Source organism: Lethenteron reissneri, chromosome 64, assembly GCF_015708825.2.
Source record: "Lethenteron reissneri isolate LAM-NWPU_2019-01 chromosome 64, ASM1570882v1, whole genome shotgun sequence".
NCBI lineage: Eukaryota > Metazoa > Chordata > Hyperoartia > Petromyzontiformes > Petromyzontidae > Lethenteron > Lethenteron reissneri.
This window is the reverse complement of record NC_083842.1, coordinates 12,293,885-12,317,849: the sequence shown is the minus strand read 5'-3', so window position 1 is coordinate 12,317,849 and position 23,965 is coordinate 12,293,885. Positions and strand designations below refer to the sequence as shown.

General features: G+C 48.5%; 1 protein-coding gene across 3 annotated transcripts in view; it reads left to right on the top strand.

Annotated features, from left to right (window-relative positions):
- Positions 1–7,264: 7,264 nt before the first annotated feature.
- The window catches only part of LOC133359043 (cAMP-dependent protein kinase catalytic subunit alpha-like), a 125,579-nt gene continuing 108,878 nt past the window's right edge, over positions 7,265–23,965 (top strand). For all 3 annotated transcript variants that reach the window (XM_061577419.1, XM_061577417.1, XM_061577415.1), the window contains exon 1: positions 7,265–7,882. In XM_061577419.1, the coding sequence (XP_061433403.1) occupies positions 7,831–7,882 (52 nt within the window). In that variant the 5' untranslated portion in view covers positions 7,265–7,830. The remainder of the gene's footprint in view (positions 7,883–23,965) is intronic.

Sequence of the window (23,965 nt, the reverse complement as noted above, 5' to 3'; positions counted from 1 at the left end):
TCTTCAGTCTTCGGTTTGAGGATCACTGGCGAACCCGGTCAGGGGTCCGGCTTTTATACACCGGCCAGGGTCCCCACGCCCCTGGCCACGCCTCCCTTCCAGAGCGTTCCAGAGAGACCTGGAATCTTCCCCCAGCCCCCCTCTTGGGGTCTGGGCAACCTTGGTGGCCCACACATCACATCCTACAGGTGGATGTCTGCTTGAGCAGCTAAGTACCCCGTTTATCGCGTTACACATGTGAAAAGGACTTCGGGCACGGTAGGTATAGCTCAACTTTATGGTTTATTCACAGATAACGTGCAAACACATAGAGACCTTACTTACAAAGGCTTCACTCCAGAATGCGCCCCGAGCTTTATCTCGGGCCCCTTTTATATCTCGCATCCCCCTTTCCAGCAGGTTATCCTTTCTCTTTCTCTATTTCCAACGGTTATCAACCGTTCGTTATTAATGAATTCTAGATTTGAAGCTTTCGTGACCGCAAGGATTCATATTCTTAGGTTTTTTCGGTAAAGTCACGTAGGTAAAAAGTTCAAATTAATAAAATAAAATAAAAATCACGACGTTGCCTCCGAAACGTCGTGATTTTATTTTTATTTGACTTTTATTAATTTTAATTTTTTACCTACGTGACTTTACCGAAAAAACCTAAGAATACGTTATTAATTATTTTAATCTTCCCGCCTCTTCCCTTTGCACCAATCTGATGTTAATGCTTCCGATGCCTTCCAATTAGATTGGTGCGTGGCATCGCTGACCAAGCTGGTTATCAATTCTAGATTTGAAGCTTTCGTGACTGCAAGGATTCATATTCTTAGGTTTTTTCGGTAAAGTAGCGTAGGTAAAAATTAAAATTAATAAAAGTAAATTAAAAATAAAATAATATAATATTACATTTTTTATTTTACTTTAATTAATTTACATTTTTTTACCTACGTGACTTTACCGAAAAAACTTAAGAAAGCTGGTTATCAGTGGCCCGGCTACTTCTAAACTTGGCCTGCCTGTGAAGTCGTTAAGTAGTCTGGCAGGCTACCTCCCACACGCAGACACAGGGTTGGCCGCCAGGCCTAACCCTTACACATGCATTGCGCCTAGGCTATTATATACAGGATGCTTCAAAAAAATGTGAACACTTCTGAGAATTTGCAACAATACCAATACAAAGGTGCCCTTAGGGCTCTAGAGACCACCTGGAGAAGATTCCAGGCACGTGTTGACAATGATGGCGAAGTGGAGACTCTTTGACTTTTTAAAGCTATTAACATACATTTGTTACCATGTTACAGTGTATTTACCGTTCTTTTTCCATTAAAAACGATAGTCCCATATAAGTGTTGACATTCTTTTGAAGCACCCTGCAGATGTAGTGACATTGGTGGAGGCCACTGCATGAGGCATAAGCCGGCCTGCGCGAGGTACGATGCGCACCGCTCACACCAGCCGCATGCAGTGGCAGCCTCTGGCCCTTAGGGGGTGAGAGCGCCAGGGACGGCGCCGCGATTCACCTGGAGCAGAGGTCGCAAACGGGTTTTGATTCCTTACCCGTACCCGTACCCGGCCGCACCAGGGTCGCAAATGGGTACCCGTACCCGGGTACCCGTTCCCTACCCGTACCCGTACCCTACCCGAAATGAGTGACAAACGGTTACTCACCAGTGACTCACGGCCTACCCGTACCCGTACGCACCAGGGTCGCAAACGGCTACCCCTACCCGCACCCAGCCGGGTACGGGTAGCCGGGTATCGGGTAGGGTACGGGTATCGGGTACCTGGTTGCGACCTCTGACCTGGAGCCATGGCACTCCAGGTGAACCCAGAGGCCTGGTGACAGGATGTACCGGCCAAGGGGCTCCAAGGAGGGGGCTGGGGGAACCACGGGACCAGGTCCCTTCTCGAAGGCTCGAGAAGGGAGGCGTGGCCAGGGGTGGAGGAAGCCCCCGGGACTGGCAATATAAGCCGGACCCCTGAACGGGTCTGGCAGCTGTTACAAGACTAAAGACGGAAACCGTCACCCGCAGAAGACCTGCCCGACTTCAGGACCCAGACACGAGCCAGGGTCCGGTCCGGGATAGCCACCCCGTGTGAGCTAGCGTTAGCTAGCCCGGAGGAGATACCTCCCAAGGGTAGCTGGTGAAGGGGCAAGTTATACCCCCGTCGTGTTTTAGGGCTAATTGTAAATAAACGTGTTGCCTCTAAGAAGTCTCTGCCTCCCTCGTGTGAACCACTACACATATATCGCGGCTCTTGCCTTAATCACATTGTGACGCTCACGGTCTCGAATATTTAACGCTGTAGGGGGCGTTTCGTCTTTTTTTTATAAAATTGCAGCCACGACAGCTTCGTAGTATAGTCTGGTGGGGGACCCCCAACTCATAGCTTTGACCACCGGGGTGGGGGGCACGGCACCCCCTGCCCCCGCTAGTTACGCTACTGGTAGTTAAACTAGTTGGTAGCCAGCCCCCCATAGCGAGAGGTAAATTGGATGTGATGTGTTGGGTGCAAAAACAAATATTCTGACTCGGACCGATCAGGCTGAATTTATTAAACCCTTGATTGTGAAGGATTGGATCACGCGTGTGGTGGCCACGTGTGCCTGCAATGCACCGGAGGTATTATTGGTGGAGATGCTATTTATGATGATGGTGTTGGTAGAGGTTGCGGTGCTATTGATGATGAAGTTTGTAGTGGTGGAAGCTGTGGGTGCTATTGATGAAGATGGTGATAATGTAGGTTGTGGTGTTGTTGGTGGAGATGCTGTTGATGATGGTGATTAAGGATGTGGTAGGGTTGGTGGAGATTCTGGCGCTATTGAAGGAGATGGTGATGATGGAGTTTGTGGTGGTGGAGGTGCTCTTAATGATGATCATGATGATGATGACGGAGATGGTGGTAGCAATCCCTATGTATATACGGCATTCTCCAAATTACAAGACGCACTTGTGTCCCCTCATAATCTAAGGAATACATTGGCTTCCAAAAGATGTTTGAAACTAGTTATTCAAAATCATCTTCCGGCAGACGGTTCCACCGGAGCAATGCACGGACCACCCAGAGGACGGAAGAAGCCACCAGACGTCAAATATCATCTTTCAGAAAACGGTTCCTCAAAAGCGATACATGACCACCCAGAGCACAGAAGTCACCACCACGTGTCCACAATCATCTTCCAGAAGAAGGTTCCTCCAAAGCGATACATGGATCACCCAGAGCACAGAAGACACCACCAGACGTCAAATATCATCTTTCAGCAGACGGTTCCTCCAAAGCGAAACATGACCACCCAGAACACAGAAGACACCACCACATATCCAAAATCATCTTCCAGAAGGTTCCTCCAAAGCGACCCATGGATCACCCAGAGGACAGAAGCCACCACCAGACGTCAAATATCATCTTTCGGCAGACGGTTCCTCCAAAGCGAAACATGACCACCCAGAGCACGGAAAACGCGACCAGATGTCTAAAATAATTTTCCAGCAGACGGTTCTTCCAGAGCTATATATGGACCACCCAGAGGACAGAAGACGCCACCAGATGTTCGGAATCTTCTTCTAGAAGACGGTTCCTACTTATTTGTAGGGATACGCGTTTTCATAACTCCTGTAGCAAATACCTCCCTATTCACCCCTCCCCCCATTATAAAACGCACAATTTTTATTAATATTTTTTAATCAAAACTTCTTGAGTGACGTCTTACTTTCCTGCGCGTCTTCATAATCTAAAGGATACGGTAACACGTGGTTTATAATTAAATATGAATAGCAATGACTGCCTGCGGTGTAGCTTGAACGTCGGAGGCGGTGGGTGGTATGGAGGGGGGGGGGGGTGATTGCCTGCAAAGGTTAATGACCGACATGGCATTAATAATTTAAAGCTCCTTTGTCATTCCACTGCTGGATGAATTCCTTCCCCACTCTCCCGTGTCGATCATGTTGGTTGCTTGGAGGACGTTTGGCCGGCCTTGTGTTGATGACATGTGGTTGGGGCCAGAACCTTAGTTACGCTGGGCACTACGGAAACATTTTTTACATTTTATTTTACCAGGTAAGGGCACACTGAACTATATTGTGCAGGTCTTTTTCAGAAGTGACCTGGCCACAAATGATAGCTTAACAAAGTGGCTTATCATCACGTGGAAATATATAGAAGCCAAATATCCTAAACCAGTGGTTCTTAACCTTTACTGCAGCCTTGAAACCCCTTTTGGTTCTTAATCGTTTAAAATGTATAATCTTCTTGGTTCTTTCGGTAAAGTCAGGTAGAAGGGAAATAATAAAATAATAAAAATATAAAACATAATTAAATTAAATTCATCTTCTTGGTTCTTTCGGTAAAGTCACGTAGAAGGGAAATAATAAAATAATAAAAATAAAACAATGAAATAAAATTCATCTTCTTGGTTCTTTCGTTAAAGTCACGTAGAAGGGAAATAATAAAATAATAAAAATAAAACATAATAAAATACAATTCTCACGACGTTTCGGCCACAACGCAAGCAGCCGTCCTCAGGTGAAGAACAGGGCTGTCGGAAAGACAGCGTTCGGACGCTGAATCCCTGCAGTCACGAAAGCTTTAAATCGAAAAATGTATGTTAATAAATATGTACCTAGGTTTGATGAAACAAAGTAGTTGTACTTACATCCCCGTGCTTAATCTGTTTTTTATGATTTACCTTCTAAAAGAATCTGGCCATGTCACGCACCCCCAGGGGATGCGTGCACCCCAGGTTAAGAAGAACCACTGCTATAAACGCATGCTTCTAACAAATGTGTAGTGTTCAAATATTGACGAATAAACTTCCTTATGAGGCACACTATATTTATTGTCTTTCTTTGCGACACGGTCCCTAGCACGGTCCCCTTACCCGATACCTGGCGAGGTATGGCCTCCAGACTCGGCGGGACCTATTCACTGGTGACTCGCTCGCCTAACGTCCTCCGGCTAGGACCTAGGGCAGGGGTCGGCAACCTACGGCTCCGGAGCCGCATGCGGCTCTTTACGGGCTGCTTCTTGACGATATGTACGTATGTACAGTATGTACTCAGATGCATTGCGGCTCTTGAAATACTGAATTTTGTACCGAATTGGAAAGAAATGGCTCTTCTTGTTATTTTGGTTGCCGACCCCTGACCTAGGGGATGCTGACTGACCCGACCACTCGGTCTGTGGGTCTGGACCACTGGCCTCACTGAGCCCCAGCCCTTAGAAGGGCTGTAGAGCTTGGATCCAGCGTCCTGTCTATCGAGGACCTATTCTTCCCCTGACCACTAACCTCACTGAGCTCCAGCCCTTAGAAGGACTATAGAGATTGGGGTCCAGGGTCCTATCTTCAGCCCGGGCTTCAGTCTCCGTGTGGAGAGAGAACTGAGCCAGAGGTGGGGCTTTACATAAAGCAGAGTGTAAAAATGTAAATGTAATGTAAAAATAAATAAATAAAGAGAGCCGGAGCTCTCAGCACTCTGGCTTTTATACCGGTTCGTGGCTGGCTCCGTCTAAGACACGCCCCTTCTTGGAACCTTCTGGTTTACCCTGGGAGGTGACGTCATCCCCTCACGATCCGTCGATTGGATCCGCTTTCACCTCTATCTGACCCCGGGCATTTCCCGAGCAGGAATTGTCGTTCGGATCCGCTCTCACCTTTGTTTGACCCCCGGCATTTCCCCAGGGAGGTAACGCTGCTGCACCCTGTTGACGCCCAGTGGTACTGCCGGTTACTGAATGGTGAGTGGCGATCACCTTTACAAATGTTTTCTCCTACAACATCAGAGTGCAGCGCCACATTAAATACGCGCTACAATGACAATAGTTTAAAGCGATTTGAAGCATGTTTTATATTTGGGGGGGGGGGGGGGGGCAGAGCTTTGTGACATCATATTTGAGGGGACGTTTGACTTTTTGTGACGCCGTGTGACGAATGGTGGGGGGGGGGGGTAAAAAATCGTCCAAAATCGCGTGACGTCATTTATGGACGGCCCCTAAGAACCTCTGTTGTATACTGTGCGCGGGAAGTACGGCAAGTCCTCGTTTAACGCGGCTAGTCGCAGGTGCGTTCCTGAAAGGCGTCGTGTTAAGCGGAAAAACGCGTTAAGCGAAAACAATTGCCCCGTAAATAATACAACGACGACGACGTTTGGCGAGATGCGGTGTACGTACCACGTGCGGCAGCAAGATGGCGCGACAAATCACCGCCGTTACTGTATCATTCCGCGTTACCGCATCGCAACCGCTCAGCCGCGCAGCTCAAAGAAAGTAGTTCGTCGTCAACCGCTCGCGTTTTCCGCGTTCTAACTGGTAGCGCGCGCTTGCGCGTTGTGCCGAAAGCGTTCCCGAATGGAATAACGGCGTTATGCAGCGGCGAAAACGCGTTAGGGGCCGCCCATAAATGACGTCACGCGATTTTGGACGATTTTTGACCCCCCCCCCCTCTTTGTCACATGGCGTCACAAAAAGTCAGACCCCCCCCCCCCTGAAATATGACGTCACAAAGCTCTGCTCCCCCCAAATTAAAATGCTTCAAATCGCTTTAAACTATTGTCATTGCCGTGCGTATTTAATGTGGCGCTGCACTCTGATGTTGTAGGAGAAAACATTTATTAAAAAGTCTATTTAATTAAGTAGAACGTGTTGTCTATATTTATTTAAAGTTGCGCATTTTGACGTGACGTCACATTTCTCACCCCCCCCCCTCCCCATCGTCACACATCGTCACAAATGTCTGACCCCACCCCCCCCCCCCAGGTGCGTGACGTCATTTATGGCCGGCCCCTTATGGCGTGAACACGCGTTAAACGAGGACTCGACGCATTTTGCCAGCGTGTGACACGTGCAGTGAAAGTGCACGCGGTCCCGTTACACGTGACACTTATGACGTCAACGCGAGCGAGGGGGGGGTGGTGGGGGAGGTGAGAGGGGCGGGGCGCGGTGGGGGGGGGGGGTGAGAGGGGCGGGGCGCAGTGGGGGGGGGGGAGCTGTGGGTTAAAGAGGCGGTGCCAAACGAGCCGCTTCACTCACCAACACCGGGGTCGTGTACGCGCGCGCGGCCGCTAAATAAACCCGCTCACTTGAACACAAGACGAGCTTCGCGCGCGCGCTAATCAAATGCATTGGCCTTGGGACGCGGTTGGTTTAGAAGTAGTAAAATTAATAATGATTTCTAGATTTCATTAAATAATGAGAGGCATTGAAAGTAGTGCCGGCTCCCGGAGATGTGGGGGGGGGAGGAGCTACGCCGCGGCCATCTTTTTTTTTACGCGCGGAGGGATCCTCGCGCTACTCGCCGTCATCGGCGGCGGCGGCATCGACATCGTCGTCGTCGTCATCCGCTATCGGTCGTGAATTAAAAATAACACGGTTATTATCATCGCAATAATAAGAACAATTGCACGGATTTCACCGGCGTGGTGGGTTTTTTTCCAACAACAAGAAGAAGAAGCAACAACGACAACATTTGGAAGCGTTAAATATATTTTGGTGGGAGGGGTTTTTTTTCTCTCTCCTTTTTTGCATCTTCGGCGAGAGGTTTGACAGCTGACGGATTACGGACCAGGGGGTGGTAGGGGGGGGAGGGCAATTGCTGATTCCGGCTATCGGGACCGCTACATTTAAATTATTTTACATTTTTTTAAACAACACGACAAATCGGGAAGATAAACACACAATTGCTGTTGCGGTACCCTGAAATAAAAATAAAAAAAAAACACAATTTAGTTGTAATTTGTAGCAGCGCTGTTGGGTTTGGTGCCGCGGTGGTGTTAAGTTGGTGAAGCGAGGAGAGGGAATTGTGAAGGAGGATTTGGTGAGAGCGCGGGGTGGAGGAGGTGGTGGACGATGGGGAACAGCGGAGCCACCACGACGAGGAAAGGCAACGAGGCGGAGAGCGGTGAGACACCGGGGACACGTGGACAGACACGGGGAGAGACACGGGGAGAGACACGGGGAGAGACACGGGGAGACTGAGAGACACGGGGAGAGACACGGGGAGAGACACGGGGAGACTGGGAGACACGGGGAGAGACACGGGGGGAGACTGGGAGGGACACGGGGAGAGACACGGGGGGAGACTGAGAGACACGGGGAGAGACACGGGGAGACTGAGAGACACGGGGAGAGACACGGGGAGACTGAGAGACACGGGGAGAGACACGGGGAGACTGAGAGACACGGGGAGAGACACGGGGGGAGACTGGGAGGGACACGGGGAGAGACACGGGGGGAGACTGGGAGAGACACGGGGGGAGACTGGGAGAGACACGGGGAGAGACACGGGGACACGTGGAGAGACACGTGGAGAGACACGGGGAGACTGAGAGAGACACGGGGACACGTGGAGACACGGGGAGAGACACGGGGAGAGACACGGGGACACGGGGAGAGACACGGGGACATGTGGAGACACGGGGAGAGACACGGGGAGAGACACGGGGAGATTGGGAGAGACACGGGGAGACTGGGAGAGAGACAAGATGGGGGGAGGAGACATGAGGACACTGGGGGAGACACGGGGAGAGAGACATTGGGGGGACATTGGGGAGACTGGGGGAGAGAGACAAGAAGGGAGGAGACATGAGGACACTGGGGGAGACACGGGGAGAGCGACAAGAGGGGAGACATTGGGGGGACAGGGGGAGAGAGACATTGGGGTGACTGGGGGATACACTCGGACAGGGACACGGGGACAGAGACACAGGAAATGATTATAATCATGATGACAATAATTTCCTGTAATCACAGGTCAGGTGACAATTGAGATACAGGGGGACAAGAGGCGGACATGGCAGACAAGGCGGTGGGGGGGGGGGGGTAGGCGGTCAAGGGGAGTTAAGGGGATAGAGAGGACAGGGAGACAGGGGAGACGAGCATGTGGTGGTGGGGTATAGGCAGACAAGGGAGGGACATGAGAGAAATAGGATTACAGCCAGGGTGGGTGACAAGGGAGGGGGTAGAAGGGGGCCCCTCGGTGGCTAGGAGATGTTCACTACCTCGCCTGGTCTACAGGAGGTCGTGGGTTCGATCCCGACCCTGACACCTGCTGTATATTTGGAGTTTGCGGTGTCTCTCATCATCATCACGGTGGCTAGGAGATGTTAACTACCTCGCCTGGTCTACAGGAGGTCGTGGGTTCGATCCCGACCCTGACACCTGCTGTATATTTGGAGTTTGCGGTGTCATCATCATTACGGTGGCTAGGAGATGTTAACTACCTCGCCTGGTGTACAGGAGGTCGTGGGTTCGATCCCGACCCTGACACCTGCTGTATATTTGGAGTTTGCGGTGTCTCTCTCATCAACATTACGGTGGCTAGGAGATGTTAACTACCTCGCCTGGTGTACAGGAGGTCGTGGGTTCGATCCCCAGCCTGACGCCTGCTGCTGTATATTTGGAGTTTGCGGTGTCTCCAATCTCCATCATCACGGTGGCTAGGAGATGTTAATTACCTCGCCTGGTATACAGGAGGTCGTGGGTTCGATCCCCACCCTGACGCCTGCTGCTGTAAATTTGGAGTGTAGCACGTCTCTCTTCCCGTGGTCCCGTGGATTTTCCTCCGGGTCCTCTCTCTCCACATTTAGAGTCAACATCACGGCGTGTTAATAGGCTGCTGTGATAAATTCCCACGTGGTGATGATGATGATAAGCCCACTTCGTTGAGCCATCAGTTGCGATAGCCAAGGTAGGCTTCTGAAAAAATAGCTATTTTCTAGCTCAGTTGGGGCCTTTTTAGCTGGTAAAATACAAATAAAATGTTTTAGTTTATACCGCGGAATTAGGTAGGTTGGGGATATTTATGAACTATTCCTCCGGTATAATTTCATATTCTGAGAATGAAGGGTGTCCCTTATTAAAACTCCCACGCCAGCAACCTTTGGATTTTGCAAGCTCCGTGTGTGATAACTATCACGACGCAAGGCCACTGGGCATGAGTGTGAAAAAGAGCTTAATAGCTCATCGGATTTCTCCAGTCTACACGCCGATTCTGATGAGTAAAACACAAATATTCTTCTGAACGTGCATGCAAAGCTGTCAATCAAGACGGTTTACCCCATATTCGTGCACAGGGAATTTGAGTTTTCAGATCAATACGGCGTGCAGCCGTTTTAATACGGGCATTTTTTTTACATTTCTGTCAATTTGTTTGTGTTTCTCCCTTGTGATGGGACTCTGTAGGATGAACGTTGATATTTATAAGGGGCACGGGGTGACCAATAAGGTCTGAATTCATCTTCTTGGTTCTTTCGGTAAAGTCACGTAGAAGGGAAATAATAAAATAATAAAAATAAAACATAATAAAACAATTCTCACGACGTTTCGGCCACAACGCAAGCAGCCGTCTTCACCTGAGGACGGCTGCTTGCGTTGTAGCCGAAACGTCGTGAGAATTATTTTATTGGTATATTTTTATTATTTTATTATTTCCCTTCTACGTGACTTTACCGAAAGAACCAAGAAGATGAATCCCTGCAGTCACAAAAGCTTTAAATCGAAATTTAAGGTCTGAATTGGTCTGTAAAAAAGGTAACTAAAATGTAGTTTTTATTAAAATGGACCCAAGTGTATATACGTATATAGAATACGTTGAGTTATAGGCTCATGAAGGAATTCACCAGAACCTTTAAACTAAATGAGTTTCTTTTTCGATTTAAAGCTTTCGTGACTGCAGGGATTCATCTTCTTGGTTCTTTCGGTAAAGTCACGTAGAAGGGAAGTAATAAAATAAAACTTTATTTTATTATGTTGTATTTTTTTATTATTTTTTTATTTCCCTTCTAAATGAGTATCATAAAGGTTACCGACGAGCGGAATGGGGAGATACAAAAACACTTGGGGACAGGATGGGGGGGGGGGTTGTGACACAGGGTTGGAGGGGTCAAGTTCTGATAGTCTGAGAAGTGGTGACTCAAGGGGTTACGTTTGGGAAGATCGCGGGGGTGGTAGGAGGCCATGGGGACAGAGAATTGCAGGAGGAGAAATCAGAACATGTGTTTATACTGGAGGAATCCGATGAGCTGTGAAGCTGTTTCTTTTTAAATTTCCGCAAATGAATAGGGATGGTGGACACGTTGACACAAGGGGAGAGATACGATGGGGGTCGGTGGGGAGACAGCATGAGCGAGAGAGAGAGAGAGAGTTTGACATCGTGAGAGTCAGGAACAGAAAGGCTGTGAACGGGACGAGAATTGAGACACGTGGTTGGGGGTGGGATTGAGAGATCATGAATCGAGGGATAAGACAGAATAGGCGGGAGACATTGGGACACGCAGATCGACGAGGGAGACGAGAGCCATGGGGATATCTTTATTGTGTTACGTGGAGATGATTGGAGCTTAAAGAGTAGTAACAAGAGGTGGTGAGTGAGTTGAGTGACGCGGGGAAGCACAGACACGGAGAATTGGTGGGGCGAACAACAGGGCGCAAACACGCTGGGAGACAGCACAGCGAGACACGGAGAGACACGTGGACTCCGGAGTGGGGTTGGTGGGACAAGAGGAGACGGGAGTGGGACAGACAGGGTGGTTTTACTAGCACACGTGGACAGCGTGACTTGATATAGACAAGACGCAACGGGGGGGAGCAGGTGAGAGACGTGACGGGGGGACGGCGTAGGGCACAGTGAGACACGGGAGAGAGACATGTGGGACAAAGGCGCATCGGGGACACGGTGGGGTTGGTGGGACAAGAGGAGACGGGAGTGGGACAGACATGGCGAGGAGAGGGGGTGGGACACGCACACACGTGGACATCGTGACCTGGGATAAGGGAGGAGACGGCGAGACGCGGACAAGACACACGGGGACAATCTTAAGGATACAGTGGCATGGTGATTGAGACATTTGGGGCGCGTGTGTTTTTTGTCTCGAGTGGAAACCCGAGGGGGGGGGGGCTGAAATCAATGATTGTGAAGGGGGGGGGGCAGACGTGGACACGACAGACAAAAATCCGTTCCGTCTCTTTAAGTCTGCTGCGACTCTGATTGTTGTGAGTGCGCACGTGTGTACGCATTGTTTGTGTGTGTGTCGTTGTGTCTACGGTGTGTTCCGTACAGCCTCGTGTCTTTATGTTTGTTTGCGGTGCCTGTGTTTTTGTACGTTGTCCGTGTGCGCTTCGTAAGTGTTTGTGTTCGTCGCGGTCGATCTGCCCTGTGCGTGTTTGTGTTTATTTTCTCGCCGTGTGTGTGTGTCTCTGCGTTGTGTTTCCGCGTGCGTGGTATGGTTGTATCTCTGGGGTTATGTCTCAGAGACTTGTTTTTCTTTCAGTATGCTTCTCGTTTTGTGTTTTGTCAGTAGGGTTTGCGTCTTAAGTTCCTGAGTGTGCTTGCGTCAAAAGTTTGTTTTTGGTGTGAATCTGTCTGCAAGCGTGTGCGTGTACGTCTTCAGTTAGTGGGGAGCGGTCGTGCAACGAACACGGTGACGGTTCCTGGGCCCCCTCCTAGGTCGACTCAGCCTCAAATGAGTACCTGGTGCTGTGTGTAGTAAACATCGCCACCGGGGAGACAAAAGCGGCTCGGGCGTGGTTACTGACCACCCACACCCCCCCTCGTATGTCGTGCCGGCCTTCGTATGTGCTCCTCCCTAACAGCACTTACCCCTGTTAAGGCTATACCCAAGAGAAAAAAAACCTCTCTTTTGAATCTCTGTGCGTGTCTACGTTTGTGTATGAGATTCTGTGCGATTATAGCCACGCTGCACGCGCTGATCATATCAATTCACACTATGAGATCTCTTTTACCAGTGGCAAAATATAGTAGTAGGGTTTTACCCTTTTAAAAGTGTCAGTTTTGTACCAGTTTAAAAGGGTAAAAACCTACTACCATATCAATTAAATCAACGACTCCTTCATCAAAGTCAATTGCCTAATGCAGCAGCATCATCGTCGCGTGTAATCCTGCAGGGGTCTCATTGATGGTGGTGGGTGGGTGGGATGAACACGTGATGATTGTACTGTAAAGCACGTTTCCCGTACTGTAAACCCCCCCAGTGTACAGCACTACACTGTACACTGTAAGGGGGGAGGGGGTGGGGGGGATACAGTGCGAGCCGATATCGGTTGCGGTCAGAGGTCGCGGTGCGCCTTGAGCGGGGGCGGGGGGTTAGCGGGGGGGTGGGGTAGCGGGGGGGTAGCGGGGGGGGGGGGTAGCGGGGGGGGGGTGTGGGGGGGGGGTAGCGGGGGGGGGGGTTGGGGTGTTTACGTGGCGACTGGAGGTGACTGCACTCCCGCGGTGTCTGTGTGTGTGTGTCTGTCTGTGTGTCTGTGTGTGTGTCTGTCTGTGTGTCTGTGTGTGTGTCTGTCTGTGTGTGTGTCTGTGTGTGTGTCTGTGTGTGTGTCTGTGTGTGTCTGTGTGTGTGTGTCTGTGTGTGTCGGTGTGTGTGTGTGTCTGTGTGTGTGTGTCTGTCTGTGTGTGTGTGTGTCTGTGTGTGTGTCTGTCTGTGTGTCTGTCTGTGTGTGTGTGTCTGTGTGTGTGTGTCTGTCTGTGTGTGTGTGTCTGTGTGTGTGTGTCTGTGTGTGTGTGTCTGTGTGTGTGTCTGTTTGTGTGTGTCTGTGTGTGTGTGTCTGTCTGTGTGTGTGTCGGTGTGTGTGTGTCTGTGTGTCTGTCTGTCTGTGTGTGTGTCTGTCTGTGTGTGTGTCTGTCTGTATGTGTGTGTCTGTGTGTGTGTCTGTGTGTGTGTATGTGCTGTGGGTCTGTGTGTGAATATGTGTCTATGAGTGGTAGCGGTCAGCGCGCTGCACTACGAACCTGGCGACCCGGCTTCGATTCCCGCTCACGGCCAACACCGGCGACGATTATCTGAACCGGCCCTGGGCCTTCCCTAGGTTAACTCAGCCTCAAATGAGTACCCGGTGCGGTGTGTTAAATAACGCGGGACGCGGGCCACCGTTATAACGCGGGAAGGTCACCGCGTGTCTGAGCGGTACGCGGAATGATACGGTAACGCAGCGTACCCTCGAGTTTAGTTGTTATCTCGCTGCACGGTGTGCGTAGCGGCATGTACAGCACGTCGCATTTAGCCAAACTTTATCGTGACATTATTATGGGAGGGGGGGGGGAATTATTTTCCCCGAACGCGGTTTCATTTTTTTCTTAATGCGGCACTTTTACTATTAAGGTCGAAGAGAAAGCAGCTGTTTATCAAAGGGGCCGTCCATAAATGACGTCACGCACCTAGGGGGTGGGGGGGGGGGTCAGACATTTGTGACGATGTGTGACGAAGGGGGGGAGGGTTTGAGGAATGTGACGTCACATCAAAATGCGCAACTTTAAATTAATTTAGACGACACGTTCTACTTAATTAGATAGACTTTTAAAGAAATGTTTTCTCCTACAACATCAGAGTGCAGCGCCACATTAAATACGCACTACAATGACAATAGTTTAAAGCGATTTGAAGCATGCTTTATTTTTGAGGGGGTGGGGGCAGAGCTTTGTGACGTCATATTTGAGGGGGGGGGGGTCAAAAATCGTCCAAAATCGCGTGACGTCATTTATGGATGGCCCCAAAGCAGGTGACAAATTTGTTGAAGATGCACTGCAAAATTATCAGTTTGTTGACCAATGCAGATACAAATTGGTAGGTATTTCGGTTTCCGCGTTCCTAAACCTTGTTGGGGCACGCTTTCTCCTTTTGGCTGTCATTCCGCCACCAGTCTCGTCCATTTGCCATCATAGCAACGCAGAATCAGAATATTTATTTATACTGGAGGAATCCGACGAGCTATTAAGCAAGTTTTTTTGTATGCATGTTGAACTTGTTTCGGAACCGCGATAATCAGAGGTGCAGTGTTCAGTCTATGGGTAGTGTTAGTCTATGGGCAGTTTTGAGTCTATGGGTAGTGTTAGTCTATGGGTAGTGTTAGTCTATGGGTAGTGTTAGTCTATGGGCAGTGTTGAGTCTATGGGCAGTGTTGAGTCTATGGGTAGTGTTAGTCTATGGGCAGTGTTGAGTCTATGGGCAGTGTTGAGTCTATGGGTAGTGTTAGTCTATGGGCAGTGTTGAGTCTATGGGCAGTGTTGAGTCTATGGGTAGTGTTTAGTCTATGGGCAGTGTTAGTCTATGGGCAGTGTTGAGTCTATGGGTAGTGTTAGTCTATGGGCAGTGGTGGGTCTATGGGTAGTGTTAGTCTATGGGTAATGTTAGTCTATGGGTATTGTTGAGTCTATGGGCAGTGTTGAGTCTATGGGTAGTGTTAGTCTATGGGCAGTGTTAGTCTATGGGTAATGTTAGTCTATGGGTAATGTTAGTCTATGGGTATTGTTGAGTCTATGGGCAGTGTTGAGTCTATGGGTAGTGTTAGTCTATGGGCAGTGTTGAGTAAATGGGCAGTGTTGAGTCTATGGGTAGTGTTGAGTCTATGGGTAGTGTTGAGTCTGGGTAGTGTTGAGTCTATGGGTAGTGTTGAGTCTATGGGCAGTGTTGAGTCTATGGGTAGTGTTGAGTCTATGGGCAGTGTTGAGTCTACGGGCAGTGTTTAGTCTATGAGTAGTGTTAGTCTATGGGCAGTGTTGAGTCTATGGGTAGTGTTAGTCTATGGGCAGTGTTGAGTCTATGGGTAGTGTTAGTTTATGGGCAGTGTTGAGTCTATGGGTAGTGTTAGTCTATGGGCAGTGTTGAGTCTATGTGTAGTGTTGAGTCTATGGGCAGTGTTGAGTCTATGGGTAGTGTTAGTCTATGGGCAGTGTTGGTCTATGGGTAGTGTTAGTCTATGGGCAGTGTTGAGTCTATGGGTAGTGTTAGTCTATGGGCAGTGTTGAGTCTATGGGTAGTGTTAGTCTATGGGCAGTGTTGAGTCTATGGGTAGTGTTAGTCTATGGGCAGTGTTGAGTCTATGGGTAGTGTTAGTCAATGGGCAGTGTTGAGTCTATGGGTAGTGTTGAGTCTATGGGCAGTGTTGAGTCTATGGGTAGTGTTAGTCTATGGGCAGTGTTGAGTCTATGGGTAGTGTTAGTCTATGGGCAGTGTTGAGTCTATGGGTAGTGTTAGTTTATGGGCAGTGTTGAGTCTATGGGTAGTGTTAGTCTATGGGCAGTGTTGAGTCTATGGGTAGTGTTGAGTCTATGGGCAGTGTTGAGTCTATGGGTAGTGTTAGTCTATGGGCAGTGTTGAGTCTATGGGTAGTGTTAGTCTATGGGCAGTGTTGAGTCTATGGGTAGTGTTGAGTCTATGGGCAGTGTTGAGTCTATGGGTAGTGTTAGTCTATGGGCAGTGTTGAGTCTATGGGTAGTGTTAGTCTATGGGCAGTGTTGAGTCTATGGGTAGTGTTAGTCTATGGGCAGTGTTGAGTCTATGGGTAGTGTTAGTTTATGGGCAGTGTTGAGTCTATGGGTAGTGTTAGTCTATGGGCAGTGTTGAGTCTATGGGTAGTGTTAGTTTATGGGCAGTGTTAGTCTATGGGCAGTGTTAGTCTATGGGCAGTGTTAGTCTATGGGCAGTGTTAGTCTATGGGCAGTGTTAGTCTATGGGCAGTGTTAGTCTATGGGCAGTGTTAGTCTATGGGTAGTGTTAGTCTATGGGCAGTGTTGAGTCTATGGGTAGTGTTGAGTCTATGGGCAGTGTTGAGTCTATGGGTAGTGTAAGTCTATGGGCAGTGTTGAGTCTATGGGCAGTGTTAGTCTATGGGCAGTGTTAGTCTATGGGTAGTGTTAGTCTATGGGCAGTGTTGAGTCTATGGGCAGTGTTAGTCTATGGGCAGTGTTGAGTCTATGGGCAGTGTTAGTCTATGGGCAGTGTTGAGTCTATGGGCAGTGTTGAGTCTATGGGCAGTGTTAGTCTATGGGCAGTGTTAGTCTATGGGTAGTGTTAGTCTATGGGCAGTGTTGAGTCTATGGGCAGTGTTAGTCTATGGGCAGTGTTGAGTCTATGGGCAGGTTAGTCTATGGGCAGTGTTAGTCTATGGGCAGTGTTGAGTCTATGGGCAGTGTTAGTCTATGGGCAGTGTTAGTCTATGGGCAGTGTTGAGTCTATGGGCAGTGTTAGTCTATGGGCAGTGTTAGTCTATGGGCAGTGTTAGTCTATGGGCAGTGTTGAGTCTATGGGTAGTGTTAGTCTATGGGCAGTGTTGAGTCTATGGGCAGTGGTTAGTCTATGGGCAGGTGTTAGTCTATGGGCAGAGTGTTGAGTCTATGGGCAGTGTTAGTCTATGGGCAGGGTTAGTCTATGGGCAGTGTTGAGTCTATGGGCAGTGTTAGTCTATGGGCAGTGTTAGTCTATTGGCAGTGTTGAGTCTATGGGCAGTGTTAGTCCTATGGGCAGTGTTAGTCTATGGGCAGTGTTAGTCTATGGGCAGTGTTAGTCTATGGGCAGTGTTAGTCTATGGCAGTGTTAGTCTATGGGCAGTGTTGAGTCTATGGTAGTGTTAGTCTAGGGGCAGTGTTAGTCTATGGGCAGTGTTAGTCTATGGGCAGTGTTAGTCTATGGGCAGTGTTAGTCTATGGGCAGTGTTAGTCTATGGGCCAAGTGTTAGTCTAATGGGCAGTGGTAGTCTACTGGGCAGTGTTAGTCTAGGGCAAGTGTTGAGATCTATGGGTAGTGTTAGTCTAATGGGCATGTTAGTCTATGGGCAGGGGGTGTTTAGTCCTATGGGGCATGTTAGTCTATGTGCAGTGGTTAGTCTATGGGCCAGTGTTAGTCTATGGGCAGTGTTAGTCTATGGGTAGTTGTTAGTCTAATGGGCAGTGTTGAAGTCTAGGGTAGTGTTGAGTCTATGGGCAGGTGTTGAGGTCTATGGTAGTGGTAGTCTAATGGCAATGTTGGAGTCTATGGGCAGTGTTTGTCTATGGGCAGTGTAGTCGATGGTAGTGTTAGTTCCTAGTGGGCAGTGTTGAGTCTAATTGGCCAGTGTTAGTCTATGGGCCAGTGTTGAAGTCTATGGGCAGTGTTAGTCTATGGGCAGTGTTAGTCTATGGGCAAGTGTTAGTCCTGATGGGTAGTGTTAGTCTATGGGCAGTGTTAGTCTATGGGCAGTGTTAGTCTATGGGTAGTGTTAGTCTATGGGCAGGTGTTGAGTCTATGGGCAGTGTTGAGTCTATGGGCAGTGTTAGTCTATGGGCAGTGTTAGTCTATGGGCAGTGGTTGAGTCTATGGGCAGTGTTAGTCTATGGGCAGTGTTAGTCTATGGGCAGTGTTAGTCTATGGGCAGTGTTAGTCTATGGGCAGTGTTGAGTCTATGGGTAGTGCTAGTCTATGGGCAGTGTTGAGTCTATGAGTAGTGTTAGTCTATGGGCAGTGTTGAGTCTATGGGTAGTGTTGAGTCTATGGGCAGTGTTGAGTCTATGGGTAGTGTTAGTCTATGGGCAGTGTTGAGTCTAGGGTATGTTAGTTTATGGGCAGTGTTTAGTCTATGGGTAGTATTAGTCTATGGGCAGTGTTGAGTATATGGTAGTGTTGTAGTCTAGGGCAGTGTTGAGTCTATGGGTAGTGTTAGTCTATGGCAGTGTTAGTCTATGGGTAGTGTTAGTCTATGGGCAGTGTTGAGTCTATGGGTAGTGTTAGTCTATGGGCAGTGTTGAGTCTATGGGTAGTGTTAGTCTATGGGCAGTGTTGGTCTATGGGTTAGTGTTAGTCTATGGGCAGTGTTGAGTCTATGGGTATGTTTCTATGGGCAGTGTTGAGTCTATGGGTAGTGTTGATCTATGGGCAGTGTTGAGTCTATGGGTAGTGTTAGTCTATGGGCAGTGTTGAGTCTATGGGTAGTGTTAGTCTATGGGCAGTGTTGATCTATGGGTAGTGTTAGTCTATGGCAGTGTTGAGTCTATGGGTAGTGTTAGTCTATGGGCAGTGTTGAGTCTATGGTTAGTGTTAGTCTATGGGCAGTGTGAGTCTATGGGTAGTGTTAGTCTATGGGCAGTGTTAGTCTATGGGCAGTGTTAGTCTATGGGCAGTGTAGTCTATGGCAGTGTTAGTCTATGGGCAGTGTTAGTTTATGGGCAGTGTTAGTCTATGGGTAGTGTTAGTCTATGGGCAGTGTAGTCTATGGGTAGTGTTGAGTCTATGGGCAGTGTTTAGTCATGGTAGTGTTAGTCTATGGGCAGTGTTGACTCTATGGGCAGTGTTATCTATGGGCAGTGTTAGTCTATGGGAGTGTTAGTCTATGGGCAGTGTTGAGTCTATGGGCAGTGTTAGTCTATGGGCAAGTGTTGATCTATGGGCAGTGTTAGTCTATGGGCAGTGTTGATCTATGGGGCAGTGTTGAGTCTATGGGCATGTTAGTCTATGGGCAGTGTTAGTCTATGGGTAGTGTTAGTCTATGGGGCAGTGTTGAGTCTATGGGCAGTGTTAGTCTATGGGCAGTGTTGAGTCTATGGGCAGTGTTAGTCTATGGGCAGTGTTAGTCTATGGGCAGTGTTGAGTCTATGGGCAGTGTTAGTCTATGGGCAGTGTTTAGTCTATGGGCAGTGTTGAGTCTATGGGCAGTGTTATCTATGGGCATTGTAGTCTTGGTGCAGGGCAGTGTTTGAGTCTATGGGTAGTGTTAGTCTATGGGCAGTGTTGAGTCTATGGGCAGTGTTAGTCTATGGGCAGTGTTAGTCTATGGGCAGTGTTAGTCTATGGGTAGTGTTATCTATGGGCAGTGTTGAGTCTATGGGCAGTGTTAGTCTATGGCATGTTGAGTCTATGGGCAGTGTTAGTCTATGGGCAGTGTTAGTCTATGGGCAGTGTTAGTCTATGGGCGTGTTAGTCTATGGCAGTGTTAGTCTATGGGTAGTGTTAGTCTATGGGCAGTGTTGAGTCTATGGGCAGTGTTAGTCTATGGGCAGTGTTAGTCTATGGCAGTGTTAGTCTATGGGCAGTGTTAGTCTATGGGCAGTGTTAGTCTATGGGCGTGTTGAGTCTATGGGCAGTGTTAGTCTATGGGGTGTTAGTCTATGGGCAGTGTTGAGTCTATGGGTAGTGTTAGTCTATGGGCAGTGTTGAGTCTATGGGCAGTGTTAGTCTATGGGCAGTGTTAGTCTATGGCAGTGTTGTCTATGGCAGTGTTAGTCTATGGGCAGTGTTAGTCTATGGGCAGTGTTAGTCTATGGGCAGTGTTATCTATGGGCAGTGTTAGTCTATGGGCAGTGTTGAGTCTATGGGCAGTGTTTAGTCTATGGGCAGTGTTAGTCTATGGGCAGTGTTAGTCTATGGGCAGTGTTAGTCTATGGGCAGTGTTAGTCTATGGGCAGTGTTAGTCTATGGGCAGTGTTAGTCTATGGGCAGTGTTAGTCTATGGGCATTGTTAGTCTATGGGCAGTGTTAGTCTAGTCTATGCAGTGTTGAGTCTATGGGTAGTGTTGAGTCTATGGGCAGTGTTAGTCTATGGGCAGTGTTAGTCTATGGGCAGTGTTAGTCTATGGGCAGTGTTAGTCTATGGGCAGTGTTGAGTCTATGGCAGTGTTAGTCTATGGGCAGTGTTAGTCTATGGGCAGTGTTAGTCTATGGGCAGTGTTAGTCTATGGGCAGTGTTAGTCTATGGGCAGTGTTAGTCTATGGGCAGTGTTAGTCTATGGGCAGTGTTAGTCTATGGGCAGTGTAGTCTATGGGCAGTGTTAGTCTATGGGCAGTGTTGAGTCTATGGGTAGTGTTAGTCTATGGCAGTGTTAGTCTATGGGCATGTTAGTCTATGGCAGTTAGTCTATGGGCATGTTAGTCTATGGGCAGTGTTAGTCTATGGGCAGTTTTAGTCTATGGGCAGTGTTAGTCTATGGGTAGTGTTAGTCTATGGGCAGTGTTGAGTCTATGGTAGTGTTAGTCTATGGGCAGTGTTGAGTCTATGGTAGTGTTAGTCTATGGGCAGTGTTGAGTCTATGGGCAGTGTTAGTCTATGGGTAGTGTTAGTCTATGGCAGTGTTGATCTATGGCAGTGTTAGTCTATGGGCAGTGTTGAGTCTATGGGCAGTGTTAGTCTATGGGCAGTGTTGAGTCTATGGGCAGTGTTAGTCTATGGGCAGTGTTAGTCTATGGGCAGTGTTAGTCTATGGGCAGTGTTAGTCTATGGGTAGTGTTAGTCTATGGAGTGTTGAGTCTATGGGCAGTGTTGAGTCTATGGGCAGTGTTAGTCTATGGGCAGTGTTAGTCTATGGGCAGTGTTGAGTCTATGGCAGTGTTAGTCTATGGTCAGTGTTATCTATGGGCGGTGTTAGTCTATGGGCGTGTTAGTCTATGGGCGTGTTGAGTCTATGGGCAGTGTTAGTCTATGGGCAGTGTTAGTCTATGGTAGTGTTAGTCTATGGCAGTGTTGAGTCTATGGGCATGTTAGTCTATGGGCAGTTTAGTCTATGGGCAGTGTTAGTCTATGGGCAGTGTTAGTCTATGGGCAGTGTTAGTCTTGGGCAGTGTTAGTCTATGGGCAGTGTTAGTCTATGGGCAGTGTTAGTCTATGGGCAGTGTTGAGTCTATGGGTAGTGTTAGTCTATGGGCAGTGTTGAGTCTATGGGCAGTGTTAGTCTATGGGCAGTGTTAGTCTATGGGCAGTGTTGAGTCTATGGGCAGTGTTAGTCTATGGGCAGTGTTAGTCTATGGGCAGTGTTGAGTCTATGGGCAGTGTTAGTCTATGGGCAGTGTTAGTCTATGGGCAGTGTTAGTCTATGGGCAGTGTTAGTCTATGGGCAGTGTTAGTCTATGGGCAGTGTTAGTCTATGGGCAGTGTAGTCTATGGGCAGTGTGAGTCTATGGGCAGTGTTAGTCTATGGGCAGTGTTAGTCTATGGGCAGTGTTATCTATGGGTAGTGTTAGTCTATGGGCAGTGTTGAGTCTATGGGCATGTGTTAGTCTATGGGCAGTGTTGAGTCTATGGGCAGTTAGTCTATGGGCAGTGTTGAGTCTATGGGCAGTGTTGAGTCTATGGGCAGTGTTAGTCTATGGGCAGGTTAGTCTATGGGTAGTGTTGTCTATGGGCAGTGTTGAGTCTATGGGCAGTGTTAGTCTATGGCAGTGTTAGTCTATGGGCAGTGTTGAGTCTATGGGCAGTGTTAGTCTATGGGCAGTGTTAGTCTATGGGCAGTGTTGAGTCTATGGGCAGTGTTAGTCTATGGGCAGTGTTAGTCTATGGGCAGTGTTAGTCTATGGGTAGTGTTAGTCTATGGGCAGTGTTGAGTCTATGGGCAGTGTTAGTCTATGGGCAGTGTTAGTCTATGGGCAGTGTGAGTCTATGTGTTATCTATGGGCAGTGTTAGTCTATGGGCAGTGTTGAGTCTATGGGCAGTGTTAGTCTATGGGCAGTGTTAGTCTATGGGCAGTGTTGAGTCTATGGGCAGTGTTAGTCTATGGGCAGTGTTAGTCTATGGGCAGTGTTAGTCTATGGGCAGTGTTAGTCTATGGGCAGTGTTAGTCTATGGGCAGTGTTAGTCTATGGGCAGTGTTAGTCTATGGGTAGTGTTAGTCTATGGGCAGTGTTAGTCTATGGGCAGTGTTAGTCTATGGGGTGTTGAGTCTATGGGCAGTGTTAGTCCTATGGGCAGTGTTGTCTATGGGCAGTGTTGAGTCTATGGGCAGTGTTAGCTATGGGCAGTGTTAGTCTATGGGGTGTTAGTCTATGGGCAGTGTTGAGTCTATGGGCAGTGTTAGTCTATGGGCAGTGTTGAGTCTATGGGCAGTGTTAGTCTATGGGCAGTGTTAGTCTATGGGCAGTGTTGAGTCTATGGGCAGTGTTAGTCTATGGGGCAGTGTTAGTCTATGGGCAGTGTTGAGTCTATGGGCAGTGTTAGTCTATGGGCAGTGTTAGTCTATGGGCAGTGTTGAGTCTATGGGTAGTGTTAGTCTATGGGCAGTGTTGAGTCTATGGGCAGTGTTAGTCTATGGGCAGTGTTAGTCTATGGGCAGTGTTAGTCTATGGGTAGTGTTAGTCTATGGCAGTGTTGAGTCTATGGGCAGTGTTAGTCTATGGGCAGTGTTGAGTCTCTGGGCAGTGTTAGTCTATGGCAGGTGTGAGTCTATGGGCAGTGTTAGTCTATGGGCAGTGTTAGTCTATGGGCAGTGTTAGTCTATGGGTAGTGTTAGTCTATGGGCAGTGTTGATTCTATGGCAGTGTTAGTCTATGGGCAGTGTTAGTCTATGGGGCAGTGTTGTCTATGGGCAGTGTTAGTCTATGGGCAGTGTTTAGTCTATGGGCAGTGTTGAGTCTATGGGCAGTGTTAGTCTATGGGCAGTGTTAGTCTATGGGCAGTGTTGAGTCTATGGGCAGTGTTAGTCTATGGGCAGTGTTAGTCTATGCATGTTAGTCTATGGGCAGTGTTAGTCTATGGCAGTGTTGAGTCTATGGGCAGTGTTAGTCTATGGGCAGTGTTAGTCTATGGGCATGTTGAGTCTATGGGCAGTGTTAGTCTATGGGCAGTGTTAGTCTATGGGCAGTGTTGAGTCTATGGGCAGTGTTAGTCTATGGCAGTGTTAGTCTATGCTATGGGCATTGTAGTCTATGGGCAGTGTTAGTCTATGGGCAGTGTTAGTCTATGGGGCAGTGTTAGTCTATGGGCAGTGTTAGTCCTATTGGGCAATTGTTAGTCTATGGGCAGTGTTAGTCTATGGGCAGTGTTAGTCTATGCATGTTGAGTCTATGGGCAGTGTTAGTCTATATGGGCAGTGTTAGTCTATGGGCAGTGTTAGTCTATGGGCAGTGTTAGTCTATGGGCAGTGTAGTCTATGGGCAGTGTTGAGTCTATGGCAGTGTTGAGTCTATGGGCAGTGTTAGTCTATGGGCAGTGTTAGTCTATGGGCAGTGTTAGTCTATGGGCAGTGTTAGTCTATGGGCAGTGTTAGTCTTGGGCAGTGTTAGTCTATGGGCAGTGTTAGTCTATGGGCAGTGTTAGTCATATGGGCAGTGTTAGTCTATGGTCAGGTGTTGAGTCCTATGGTAGTGTTAGTCTATGGGCAGTGTTAGTCTATGGGCAGTGTTAGTCTATGGGTCAGTGTTAGTCTATGGGCAGTGTTAGTCTCTGGGCCAGTGTAGAGTCTATGGGCAGTGTTAGTTCTATGGGCAGTGTTAGTCTATTGGTAGTGTTAGTCTA